The sequence below is a fragment of the Echinops telfairi genome, unplaced genomic scaffold, assembly GCF_000313985.2.
Source record: "Echinops telfairi isolate 266 unplaced genomic scaffold, ASM31398v2 ScPeMD7_7425;HRSCAF=8463, whole genome shotgun sequence".
In the NCBI taxonomy this organism is placed as follows: Eukaryota; Metazoa; Chordata; class Mammalia; order Afrosoricida; family Tenrecidae; genus Echinops; species Echinops telfairi.
The window spans coordinates 5,831,799-5,846,169 of record NW_022111325.1 but is presented as its reverse complement, the minus strand read 5'-3'; the positions used below and the strand labels follow the sequence as shown (position 1 = coordinate 5,846,169).

At 36.6% G+C, this 14,371-nt stretch overlaps 1 protein-coding gene across 1 annotated transcript in view; it reads right to left on the bottom strand.

Annotated features, from left to right (window-relative positions):
• Positions 1-266: 266 nt before the first annotated feature.
• Positions 267-14,371, bottom strand: part of MNDA (myeloid cell nuclear differentiation antigen) — a 20,202-nt gene continuing 6,097 nt past the window's right edge. The window contains exons 2-7 of the mRNA XM_030887847.2: positions 11,090-11,377; positions 10,111-10,208; positions 9,363-9,530; positions 6,121-6,543; positions 4,659-4,847; positions 267-727 (exon numbers count right to left, since the gene is read on the bottom strand). Of these exons, the coding sequence (XP_030743707.1) occupies positions 662-727; positions 4,659-4,847; positions 6,121-6,543; positions 9,363-9,530; positions 10,111-10,208; positions 11,090-11,357 (1,212 nt within the window). The 5' untranslated portion in view covers positions 11,358-11,377 and the 3' untranslated portion in view covers positions 267-661. The remainder of the gene's footprint in view (positions 728-4,658; positions 4,848-6,120; positions 6,544-9,362; positions 9,531-10,110; positions 10,209-11,089; positions 11,378-14,371) is intronic.

The following is a 14,371-nucleotide window of genomic DNA, read 5'->3' as shown; positions in this document are numbered from 1 at the left end:
TACTAGGCTTGATTTCTAGTCAATGTATGTAAATCCAGCCAACATCTATATGTCTGAAGAGGCTTGAGTGTTGCAGTGATGTTGAACATTGGCTAAATTTAGACCAAAATGGACTATGTAAAAGACCTAGTAAGTTGTGCCCTTAAAACTAGCCAATGAAAATTTTATGAATAACAATGGCCTACCACCAGTAATGTATATGAGTTATGACATTTATTTTTTTCATTTAAACAAATAGAACCAAAAGCCAAGCCCAAACCCACAGCGACAGTCATTTTTTTACTTGTACCAACCCTAAAGGACAATCAAGAACTATCAAATCACTGAGAATTCTGGTGAGGCCAAATTGACCCAAAACCTAACTATCATAGGAACTTTGCTCCAATTTTTCATGGTGACTAACTTGATTAAGAGACTTTGGGCATTTTTGGATATGAAATCTCTCAAATAGAAAATTTTATTTTTAAAAAAATTCACCAATGTTAATGCAAACTGTAATACTAGTAGAAAATAAAAAAAAATACTATCAACAAAAGCAACCTTGTTTACAATTTATATCTAAAAACTTTATAGATAATGTAGTCCCACTGCTTTATTATTTGAATGAACTTTCAAACAAAATACTATGAATATCATATTGTTGATTGAGAAGGGAATTTGGTCAGTCAATTTGTGGATTTGCATTTGCCCCCTGTGATTCTTTGTTTTTCTTCTGGTTCCTGGTGACCTAGAAAGAGACATAAAGAAAACAGAATTTGAGCTCAGGAATTGAGATGAAATTAGTTTTTCTCTTCTTCCTCACTCTCTGATCTTCCCATGAGCCACATCATCCACCTTTTCCTTCACCAAAGACTCTTCCTCCTGTCTTACCTCTCCCATTTAATGCATTACTCTTTGGAGTCATCCCCCATACCAGTGGTCTTCAATTTGAAAACATAGATCCCCATGCCCAGCATTGGCACATTTCAACAGGGCAAGGGTTCCACAAATGAGGTGATGGAGAATAATAGGAGCATGTACAAAGGGTAAATATTTATCATGTTGCTATTGCTATTCTTAGATCAGAACACACACACACACACATCAAACCCAGCATCATCAAGTTGATTATGATTCATAGCAAACCTATATCTAGTTTTTGAGGACAATAAACCATAATGAAGAAGACAACTTTATCTTTATTTCCTGGAGCACCTTCTAGGTTTGAACCACCAACCCTGTACACTGTTCTAGTGGCACTGTGGAGTAAGCAATACAAGGCTTATTCCACATTGACCCTAGAACTCCTTGGATTAAAATACAGAGGTGCTGAATTAGGGAATCTGAGCAATGGAATGGTTTATGTGCATGTGTTGTGTGCCTGAACATGTCAGTATTTCTATATGAATCATTTGCATTTCAATTTAACTTTGAGCACTTCTATCAAGAAATCCATGGCAGCATTTTGCACATCTTTGCATAAATCTTTGTTTAGTACATGTGACTGCCAAGGTGATATGTAGTCAATCATATCTTTCACTGATGAGCCAGAATGTACCTTTCACTAAAGGATAGTATCTTTTTCTGTAAAGTGATGTTAGTTCAGGACTGTGGAGTGCCCTCTTTCATTTGTGTCTGGAACAGACTCTATGAACGCTTTTTCTCATTGCATTATGTTGTTCTTGCTTATTACATAAATGTTCCAGTTTTCTTCTGTTCTCTGCTCATTTTTTAAAACAACTGGCATATAATTCACATATTATATAATTTAATAGTTCAATTAAAGAGGGTTGTACAATCATCACACAAGCAAGTTTAGAACATTTTGTTCTTTCTGTTTTATTATTGTTGTTAGCTTTCCACCTCCCACTCCCACAACAACCTCCCCTGCCATACGCCAAAGAAACCATTAATCTAGTTACTGTCTGTATCGACTTATCTATCCTGGATTCCATATAAAGGATAACATGCAAATGAACAACTATAAAACTAAGAGCAGTAACAAAGAAAACCTCAATAGAAAAGAAAGAAAATATGAAAAACTAGAACAAATATAAGTGGGTCAAAAGGGAAATCAAATGATAAGATGTCAAATTTTAACCTAACGATATCTGCAGTAATGTACTTTCCAGTGCATTCTGCATGATAGCAAGGCTGTTCACCTCCTTGGACTATGGTCAGAGGGGTCCACCCCAACTGTTGACAACTTCATGCATGCAGATTAGAACTGCGGTCCATAGTATTGTCAATGGATTATTCTTTTAAAGGTAGCTTACTAGGCCTTTCTGTCCACATGCCTCCGGGTGACTTCAAATCACCAATATTTTGTTCATCAATGAACTGGCTAATCATTTGCAACATGCAGAGAGTCCTGCAAAAAAGTTTCTCTCACTCGCTGCTTTGAGCTTATCTAACTCATAGTGACCCTGAAGGACAGAGAAGAACTGTCCTTGTGGGTTTCCAAGACTGTAATGCTCATGGCAGTGGACTAGCTTATTTTTCTCCCTCAGTGCATCTGGTAGTTTCAAATGTAGGCAGCCCAACACATACCCCACCATGCCACGAGGACTCCCATGAAAGAAGTTTACACTATTAACCTTATGGATGATATTTCAGAATGAGAAAAAAATACTATTAATTCAAAAACTGTATCAGTAACTCTGCATTGGATCTCAATAGTAATCCTTGTTTTGTTTTAACAGCAGATTTTGTGACAGCAAACAAGCAAACAAACAATGGGTGAAGAGCGTCTCATACTTGTTACTGAAGTTTTTCTTTTGGGATTGACAATCCTTCAGGCCAAAAAAAATGTACCCCTTTTCATGACTCCATCCTAATAAATCTGGTCTTCTCATTAACCTGCCCCCAAATCTGGACTCTGGAGCCTGACAGCTAGGACAGAAATCATTCTTTCACCACTAACTAAGTGTGCCAATGAGGTGAAATCACTGATTATTTCTGAGCATCTGCATCTGTATCTATGAAATTGGAGTAACAATGGGATCCTCATAATTTTCTTTGCAAAGTACCTATTGAGTTAGTATACGTACAGCTCTTAGAAGGAATATAGTTACCAGTCCCTGGAGAGTACTTAGTAAGTGTTTTCTATTAGTATAAATGTATTCTACTATATATTATTGATTTGTTGGGATTTCATCCAAATCCATACATTTTATAACCGGTTCTAAACCGATAAACATGAATATTCAGTACAAAATTGCCTTTGTGTGTGTGTGTGTTTCAGATGCGTTCATCAAGATCTGCACATCTCCAAATTAATGATTAAAAGTGTCTTGCATATCCTGTAAGCACCACATATGTAACCTATCCAAACAGAACATTCCTTGGACTATGACTTTCTCCTGCATTCTTAATTTTCATGGATAGTAGCAACATAGATGCAGGTGTCAGTGGCCCTTGATGTTTCCCCTATGCTGCGCCATCACCGTACATAGAAAAACAGTGAGGACCTGCAATGTAAAAAATCTTGTTTTCCTTTTTTTCATTAACCCAAGCCTTTCTAATCTCTCTCCTTCATATCGCAATACTTAAAAGATCTTTCGGTGTTGTCCTGGTAAACTGAATTTCCAATTTTAACAAAGCCTGGGCTGAAATATTTGCAGAATCTATTGATCTAAATTCTCCCACTATATGTTTAATATACTAGAGGTTTAGCAACTAGCCTAAATGATTCTGGAATATTTAACTCTGGAATACTTAATTCTGTAGTTGAGAAATATGGAGAATCCATCTCACTACTACCTTTATATAAATGGACACACACACACACACACACACAATTTGCTGAAATATCTAAGTGATGAAGCATGCATTCTTCTTCATAAAACCATTCAATTTGTTACCATATCTTCATTTCTGAAGAAAATATTTTACAGTCTGGTCTTTTTTATACCTTCTTACCCCCTCTTTCCATGTATACTTTTTCAGTTCTAAAGACCTCATTATGGTATTTTACTTTATTTTTGTATTTGCACGTATCATATCCTCTGTGTGGAATTCCTTGCAATGTATTTGCCTTGCTAAGAAAAATAGCCCCTACCTTAGGCTGATTTCTCATGGTGACCCAGGCACCAAAAATAAGTAATGTGTATATACTATCACATTTAACTTCTAAATCAATTAAATATAAGAAAAAGCCCAGCCCAACCTACTGCCATTGAGTAATTTTTGACTCACAGCAATCTTACAGCACAAATTAGAACTGCTCCATAGGGTTTCTAAGTCTTTATATTTTTATACAATAGCCAATGTTTTATTTCTCCTGAAAGGTGGATGAGGGATTGGAAGCATCTTCAAGTTAGCAACCTAAAGCTTATTCCACTGCCCTTTGATATACAGACTTCCCCATTGCAGGGAGAAACATTAAAACAAGTTTTGGAGCCTAGATTCAAATTAGCTCTGTCTTACACCAAAATCCTTGCTCTTGACTACTGTGTGATACCAATTCCCTTCAGCACTAATTTCCACAAGTAAACTATGCTAAAAAAAAAAAACCCCAAGCATTTTCCCCCTTAAAAATGAATGCCAGGACATTGATTAGATTTTTTCTTACCATCTGTTGACTGAGAATGTAACAAAATAAGAATCTGGTGCTCCCAAAGACTAAACGAAATTATTTGCCCTGTTGCCCAGTTAATTTTCTTCCATACAGTTCTCACCTTAATTAAACTGTGAATATCACTTGCCAGTTTCAGCTTGTGGTCAATTGTTTTTAGTTTAAAGCAGAAGAGTCGAAGTTTGTCTCCTTCCTCACATTTCAGGTTGTGGCACTTTCCACTGCCCACTACATCCATCTTTCCTGTATCATCCTGGATTTCATAGATTGTGTTCTTTACATTAACTTTTTTCTGCAACAGAAATTAACATCCAGTTTCATATAACATAGTGACTGCTATATGTATGAGAAAAATCCTCATGACAGAGTTAGTGTAAGCTTTAAGATAGTAATTGCACACATAGTTGTACAAGGAGCTGGGACTAGGTAATCTCACATATTTAAACTGTCTTTTAACATTGACTGCTCTATGTGTCTTTATGTCTGACATTTTAAAACAATGTTTTCTTTTCCTGTTTTCACATGCTTCCATTTCCAAAGAAGCTGATATTGGTTGAAAACACCTAGATATAGAGGAATAAGTAACTTTTGGAAAACACTTGGGCTTCTTCCCATAAGTACAAATGAATAAACATCTGCAACAACTGCTCAATATTTAATAGGTTATGAGAAATCTGTATACAAGTACTTTTCTAAAAGTTACTAGTTATTTGTCCAGCTTCCCTCCTTTACTCATTTTTCTCCCAAAACTTGCCCTCACTGACTCAGGTCACTCCTCTCACATTTCAAACACTTCATAGTGTTTCACTAATCTTAGCCATTATTTATACATGCTGTCATTGCATATGTAAGCATGATCTCATATAGAGTAGTCTAGAAAGTAACGTAGGTTAAATTAAGGGCTATTATAAAAGAGGCATAGTGGAGTTTGAAGGACTGATGTAAGATGTCAGTTGAGTTCAAGGCAATTTGTCAGTTTTAAAAATATAACACCATGACTTATGTACTGAACTTGGGTATGAATACAGCCATAAATTTGTCTATGTACTTTAGTTTTATTTTTTTTAACCGAGGAGATTATATTGTCTTACCTTCCAATGTCATACAATTCAGTTTTTCTCAATTTAATAATCTTTTCATGCACAAAAGCGAATCATGAATAAGAGAATGATGTCAATAATCTTTTTATGAAAAGTGAATAAATGAATCAGAAGGAGGAGAGAGCACTAAATGGTTAGATTGTATCCTTAGCTCTTCAATGTATTTGCATTCCTGGAATATCAGCCAGTATATTTATTACTGTAATAGCATATCACAAACAAACTTCAAACATGATAGGTCAATTAATTATTAAAAACAAGTTAATCAGACTGTGAACTGAAAAATTTATATAGTTTGGGTGGTATTAAAACTCATGAAATAATCGGCAAATGATAAGATCTTAGTGAATATTCTGAAAAGCATTTGGTTGCTGATGTTCATTCAGTAGGAAAAGTTCTACTCAGCTAGTCAAGACATTTACAGGCATTGACAGAGAAAAGTTAAAAAGAAAAGTAAGGAATTACCTTATGTAATGTAAAAAATCCATACACAAATGTTCCTGAGGCTCGTTTTTGAAGATCATCAATCTTGGGAGTTTCCTTCGCTCTTTTGATAATTCTGATTGAGACATCAAGCTTTTGATCTGGATCAGCTTCAGATACGGATGACATTTCATTTATTTCAATTAATCCTTTGTATTCCATGTAATCTGTTATGACAAGAACTTTCTTTGGGGTGAACTTCTTCTTTAGATTGACATTGAAAACCTTCACTTGGAAGAACGTACTCTCTGTAACCACAGTAGCATGAAACATCCGGTTTTTACCCTTTAGTGGAGACTCATATTTAAATGGTGCTGTTGCTTTCAGGACCTTGACTACTATTGGACCTTTTTGCAGAACACTTCTTTTGTTAGCTGCTTGGTATTGGGTCTGCTCTCCTTGGTTCTGGATTTGAGAGACATAATGGTGTAAACTTATAAATTTAAGCATGAAATACATAGTCATATTCCTTTGAGAGAAAGATCAATGGCAGCATTGGGGCTCAACAACAGATCCTTTGATAGAGGGCTAAACTAGAGGGGGATTGATAAAACTCTGGTGTAAATTAGCTAGAAGAAGTAAAGTAGACAATAAAGGGCACAGGCGTTAGAAAACCCTCATTTAAGGTCATTGGAATGACCTTTCAGAAGTAAATTATAATCTTTAGTTACAGAAACCTAGTATGGTAGATGATCAGAATAGTAACCTAAATTATTATTCCAAATGACAGGGATTAATATAAATTCCAATATACTCCATAGTGATTTAAACAGCAAAAGAAAATTAAAAGAGTGAAATACTCAAGTAGTATTGAAAATGAGGAAAGTTGACCCCTAAAAACACCAAACTAAATGGCAACAGTTATCACTACTATGCCCAGGAATATTTTAGAAATATGGCATAGTGGGTTAAAGATTGGACTACTAACCAAAAGATTGGTGGCCTGACCTCGAGTGGTTTTACAGGAGAAGGATGGCAGTCAGCTTTCATAAAGATTTACAGCCTCAGAGACCCTCTGCAGCAATTCTGCTTATCCTCTGGGATCATTATGAGTCAGAATTGCCTCAATGGCAGTGAATTGGGTTCGGGTTCATGTTGAACTAAGAAAACACACTGTAGAATATTGATATTGTATGACACCACTTTGGGAAAGGTATCATTCTACTTAGGAAGAGAAATATTTTAAAAGATCATAGAGAAAAATTGGTAGTATCTGGATGGTAGAGTTTCACGCAATTTAAAGTTTCCTTGCTTGCTTGGTTATTGAGTTAGTTAATTGTGCCAGTCTGGCTGATAATCATATGTGGGGCTAATTGAAAGGCGGTGGGATAAATGGGTGGTGAGCCTCGCCTTTCTAGTTCTCGGGTCTCTTGCTTTGTGATGGTCGCACCGGGTGCAGCTGCCTTAGCAGTTCCCTGCTTCAGCTTGCAAGATTGACTTCCTACAAGACATCCCCAAGGAGAAGCCACATGGACCTATCCCGATGCAGCCCTGGGTGCTGGAGCAGCCGTATGGAGACCCTGCCAGTGCTGAGACGCTTATTCATTCACTGACTTAGCTTTCCTCCTGCAGTCGGCATCATTGCCTCTGTTTTGTGAGGTGGAGGACTTTGTGGACTGGTGTTGGGTAAATAAATGGGTTAATGTTGGACCTGTGGGCTTGGGCAGCATTGGGTTGGGATGTTTTCGTGACACACATTTTCTTTACATAAAACTCTCTTATACATGAGTTGCTGTGTATTTGTTTCTCAAAAGTACCCAGATTAATACAGTTATAAACATTTTTCAGTTTTTAAAATAATCATGTTTTAGTTGTGTAGAGGGAATGGAAAGGAGAGAAAAAGAGAGAGAGGGAGAAAGATACTGTTTTTAGTTTTCCTTTTATGAGACATAATGTTTTGAATTCAGTATGTTGCCAGAAGAGGGGGGAAATGGAAAAAAAGAGAGGAAAATCAAAAGCTACCTGTATAGAATAAGGATTCTTGAAATTATTGCATGTTATTAGACTGACATTGATGGGACAAATATTAAAAGACTAGAAATCCACTAATGACTAACATAAAATAAACTAAGTATAAACATGAATGTAAGTGTACAATGTAGCCCCTTTCCTCTCATTTCTAAGTCTTTATATCTGATCTTGTATACTATATTTTTCCTAACTCTTCTTCTTCTCACCCTCTTCTCTCTTATTCTATTATTTGGTTATTTGCCCTGTAAGCCTCAATAAAAATGTTAGTTGCTTTACTGGATTAGATGACCTGCAGTCTTTCCTTCATTAGCTATACTGATTCATTATTTTATTACTTTGTTTTCAATATTTCATTATGTAAATATATTTATTGAAAAATATTTTTGTGAGGCAGGCACTAAAATAAATTATTTTGGTTCACAAGGATAACAAGTTAGCTAAAACTTAGAGTTTAGAATCAAGAGTGGGGGTGGTTGAGAAGATAAACATTTATTAACTTTAATTTTCATAAGTTATAAAAAGTAAAACACAAGGTCCTTCTGATGTGAACACCATGGTGATTTTATGTAGTCTTAGTGGGGTCTCAGGAAGGATTCCTTGATGGAGTATATAAATATTGGGATTTCAAAGGTAAATAAATAATAACAGTAACAACAAAATAGAAACCCACTGTCATCAAGTTGATTCTGACTATAGTAAACCTATATAGGGTTTCTAAGATTGCAAAACTTTAGAAGATTGGTTAATCTCATCTTTCTCTTGCAGAGCAGCTTGTAGATTTGAATAAAAGTCCAACACTCAATTCAAGTGGATTATAAGTTTGGTAAAATTAAGAAATTGCTAGGGAGGTGAAATATGGTATGTAAAATTCTAAAGAAGGAAAGAACGCGGTGTGTTGAAGCAATGCTGATGGATTAGCGAGCAAAGGGAACAAGTTTACGCCTAGACCAGAGCAGTGGACAATAATGATAACTGCTGTGTTCACCCAGGCTACTGGGGATGGTGTACTTCTACTCTTCTCCTTAAGAAACACAAAAGAGTAAACATTTTGAACCCAGAATAGTGCTAACTCCATCAAATATCCATTGTGACAATAAAAGCTTAAAAGGCAGTAAATTCGCAAGTGTACATTTGATTTACTGATAAATTATTGGAGCTGTTTTTAGGTAGTACGCGAGATTAGAATGTCGAGGTTTGAGACCTAATATTTTTGTTGATGGACCTAGAAGGAAAGAGGAACAGGAAGTAAGTACCTCAGTAAAGGAAGTGGAGGAAGGAGTTGATGACGAGATTTGGGGAGGTGGGCAATAATTCATGCTTGCGGATGTGCTTGCTCCTGAAGGACAAGGAGGCTGACTCTGCTCCTGGGAAACCTTCTTTTTCTTGGTTACAGACTTCTCATTGGCTGTGATTTTTCTTTTCTAAAAGTAGATATTTTACCCCCACATTAATGGTTTTTGGAATTAAGTGAAGAGCAGCATTTTAAAAAATTATTATTATGCAGTAGGTTCTATATGAAGGGACGTTTGGAAAAGGCAAAGATGCTCCTACCATAACCTGAAGAGATGGCCAGTTGATAAGAGGTGGGCACACATAGTTGCTTAAACAAACAAACAAATCCTCTAAAAACAACAAATTACTTACCTAATCAGCCTTATGATGGAATTGGAAGAGTAGGACTTGCTATTTATGAAATCAAGATTTGGAAAGTATAAAAATAAATTTTTTCCCCAACCTAAACGGTAACCTACATTTTTTTTTCCATAATGAGATGGTGATATCAAGAATTTTGTCCCAGAAATTTCCATCAAATTTGTTATAGTGTGTAGCTCATCACATACCACCAAGGGAGATGATTAATAGGTATTCATTGTGATAAATGTGAAATGTGTTGGAAGGATAATGCAGAAGTTAGTGCCTAACTAGGAAGGATGAGTGTAAGAGTCATAGGAGATTTTTCTCCTATGAGAGGCTCAGCCGATCATGTTTGCTTGGGCTTACCTGGCCTTGCCCTGTGGTGCTCGTGGGTGTTGCAAAACTTGCCTTATCCTGCTTGTTCCTTTTCACGGGAGTTTCTTTCCTGTTTTTGATTCTCTTTGCTATTGATGCAGAAAGAAGAAGACATCATTAACCTAGAGGAACTCGTGTAAGGCAGTTGAAGCAGCTTCAATCCTATTTCTTTCCAACTCTTTGTTCTGTCCATGTCTATTTTGTTAGCAGAGACGAGTCACATGCTGGGCAATAAGAACAACGCAAGCACAGGACCACGTTGTGTTTCCCTCACATCCCTGTACCATGAGCACAGCCATCTCATTATCTGGAATGTCAAGCACCTCAGTAAAACCCTTTCCCAACACTCTTGTCTGATCCCATTCTTTTTTTTTTAAATTTTTTAAACATTTTATTAGGGGTTCATACAACTGTTATCGCACATCAATTCTGATCCCATTCTTAAAAAACCTAGTCTTGATGCTGATTGGTTTATAATTTTTGACAGAAGACATGCTATAAAGCAAATGATATGAAATACGATTTGATTTGTGTTGTTACCAATAGTGGTAGTGGCCCTTGATCTTTGAAAATATTTTATTTGAGCCCAGTGATTTTACAGGCCAATAAGTTCCAAGTCGTCTTTTTACTAGAGAGGATAATAATGGTGGAAATAAATAGTTTTACTAGAGCAGGTGCAGTAATTGCTTAAAGCTCATATTCTTAAATGATGCCCAATTTTTATAATTTTGCTTTGAAATTTTCTAACTTTTTAAATGATAATCTCAACCTTTTTCATATCTCTGTCTTTTGCTCCTTACCCAAACCTCAAACACACCCTCCCAAATACATTAAATCTCATTACAGGAATGGAAAAGACATACATTGTAAACTGGTTGGAAAGGAATACATTAGCTATGACCAAAGGAAGGTTCCGTTTAAGTTTGTAGTGAGGGTGAGATTGGTTGGATTGAGGGCTCTCCCTTATTACCTTTTAGCTTTGCCACTTTAAGATTTTTCACAGTATCTTTGTTGAGATCTTTGATGTCTTTGAATATCTCTATTAGTTTATCCACACTGGCAACACCTCCATATTTTTCTTCCATCAAGTCAGCAATCTTAATTCTATCGTAGTCTTCTTGCATTTTTTTTGTCAATTGCAAATCATGTGCCAATATAGACTTAACTATGTGAAAGTTGTACTGATTCAGGGGTTCTAGGCCCTTCAGTAGAACAATTTTCTTGTATTCACTTCCCATCTTTCAAGTTATTGCTGAACCTACAAAAGAAAAATGATACACAATGGTACACATTTACAGAGTTTAAAGAACCATATACACCTATAGAGTGAGCGGTCCATGGCAACATGCTGTCAGTGGATATGTGTGACAAAAAAAAAAGAAATATAAACATCAAGTCACCAGTTTTGTCACTGAAGCTCTATGAAACTGTTCTCTGTTAGTGACGGAAATTGAAATGAGCCATGCAAGTATGTGAGAGAAGATCTAGAAGTAGTTGTGGTCATATTTCGACTTTGGATTATGTAGACTCTGGATCCTTTTCTCATTCTCTGTTCAGTCTGAAGCTGGACCTTGTGCATCAGCTTGTTGGCCTGAGTATTCCTATATCTACGAGGAATAAAATGACCTACATGGAAAATGAGCAATTGGGCTGGAGTTTGTCATTTTGTATTAAAATTCTATGGTCCTGCAGTTTCATGCTGGAGAACAGACCCTTGCAGACTTTTCTCTTCCCTAAAATATTCTTATTATCTTCCCCTCTCCCTGAAACACATACTGTGTTCTTTGCAGTACATGTGCATATATATATATATCACTGTCATTTTCCCGGACTTCTGCTTATCATTTAATGTAGAATTTAATTACTTATTTTGCATTGATTGTTTTAACAAACACTTTCCTCCTTCTAGACTCACTTGTCCACCGCTCACCTGTCAGTTTGTCATAGTGTGGTGGCTTGCTATTACAGTGATGCCGTTGACTATATCACCCATATTTCAAATACCAGCACAGTTACTATGAGAGACAGGGTTCAGTGGAACTCCCAACTTAAACCAGACTAGGAAGAAGGAGACTGACCACTTCTAAAAAATTAGAACATTATGAATAACGGTGGATATTGTTTGAGGTCATGGCACACGATGGGTCCCTCAGTGTGGAACACACTCAAAACACAAGTAGGGAAGAGTTGATCCCTCCAAGTAGATGTAGCTTTACTGATGGAGATGGAACATCTGGGGGCCTTCATTTGCTAATGGGGCATGACTCAAAATAGGAAGAAACATTTGCAAATATTCCTTAATCATTGCAACATAAAACGTATGAAATATGAATCTAGAAAAATTAGAAGGCCTGCAAAATGGAATGGGACACATAAAGATAAAAATTTTAGACATTAGGGAGGTGAAGTAGACTAGTATTAGCTCTTTTGAATCAGAAAATCATACAGGTTACGATACTGGTGATGGAAATTGAGTAGGAATAACACTACATGTATTGGTGGTGTTGTTTTGAGGTGCTATCGAGTTGGCTTCGATCCATAGCAACCCTGTGCCCAGCAGAATGAAACACTACCCGGCCCTGTGTCTTCCTCACAATTGTTCCTATGCCTAAACCCATTGATGCAGCCACTGTGTCGATCTAGAACTGACAAGCCACTAAGGATTTTGTAATGCTTGGATCCACAATCAATACTTACGAAAGCAGCGTAAGGAGTTCAAAAGATGTATCGCATTAGGTAAATCTGCTGCACAAGATGTCTTTAGAGTATTGAAAAGAAAGGATATTACTTTGAGGACTAAGGTGCACCTGACGGAAGCTACAGTATTATCCATTGCATCACATGCATGTGAAAGTCGGGCAATGAATATGAAAGACCATAGAAAAAATGATGCATTTAAACTGCAGTGCTAGAGTAGAATATTGAAATTGCCAAAGGCTGCTAAAAGCACAAACTGTTCTGCCTTGGGGGAATTAAGGCCAGAGTTTTCCTTAGAGGGAGGGGTGGCCAGACTTCTTCTTGCATACTTTGGACACATTGTCTGGGGAGACCTGTGCCTGGGGAAGGGCAGCGAAAAAGAGGAAGACCCTCTGCGGGATGGATTGACACTACATTAATCATTAAAAGAATATTTCAAGATTTATCCTGAAGGACAACATTATGAGAGTAATGAGGTGATATTAAAGACAACATATAGTAAGAAACCAAAAGCTCATCAAAAGGACATCAAGGGAAGAAAGCAAAAATAAACACAGGTCAGAAACGACTCTGAAACTCGCTCTTTAAAGTCAAATAGCTAACGTGAAAGTGAGAAATGTTGGACAATCTGAATAGTACATTTCAAAGGGCAGCTCCATAAGACACAGTAAAGTATAATGAATTGTATCAAAACTCGGGGTTAGGGGGAAAATATGAAAGAACACTGTAGACATTTTTCCAGCTGAAAGAATGGAAGGAAAATCTTTTCACTATATGCAGAACCTGATTTGGGAAACCCAGATTCAGGATTGGAAGAAGACTCAAATAACCTATGATATGCAGACATAATAATATCTTGCTTGCTGAAAGTGGAAAGCACTTGAAGCACATCCTGCTGTAGATGACAGTTAAGATCCTTCAGTGTGAATTGCACCTCTTAGCCGGTCAGTAAGCAGCAGCACAAGCCACAGTAAATATACCGACGTAAGGATTGCATGCTACTTGTATTAATGGTCTTTGCTCCGGGGTAATGCTGACTGAAAAGCATGGAACGTATTGCATTGGGCAGATCCGTCTCAAAAGATCTCTTTAAAGTATTCAACAGCAAAGATGTCACTTTGAAGCGTGAAGATGTGTCAGATTCAAGTTATGGTGTTTAGGAGAATCTTAAAGGGATTATTTTCTTTAATTTTTTTATCATGGTTTAAAAGTTCTTGAATAAGTTACGTTGCTGTTTACTACTCTTATTTTTCTATTTATTGCATCTTAAGCTTTACACATTTACAGAAGATGTTGCTTTTGCAGCTACCTTGACTTTGATAATGTCACCCATGCTTCCTGGAAAGCCACTCCCACCTTTCTTCTAAGCTTTATGCAACCTTCAAGACTGAAACTGTAAGTTCTTGCATTTTAACTAAAAGGTTGGAGGTTTGAGTCTACCCAGAAATGCCTCAGAAGAAAAGACTGGTACTCTACTTCTGAAAAATTAAGCACAATTTTACTCTGACAATTGGGTTGTTAAAATTTGAAGTCAACTCAAGGACAGCTGTCGTTT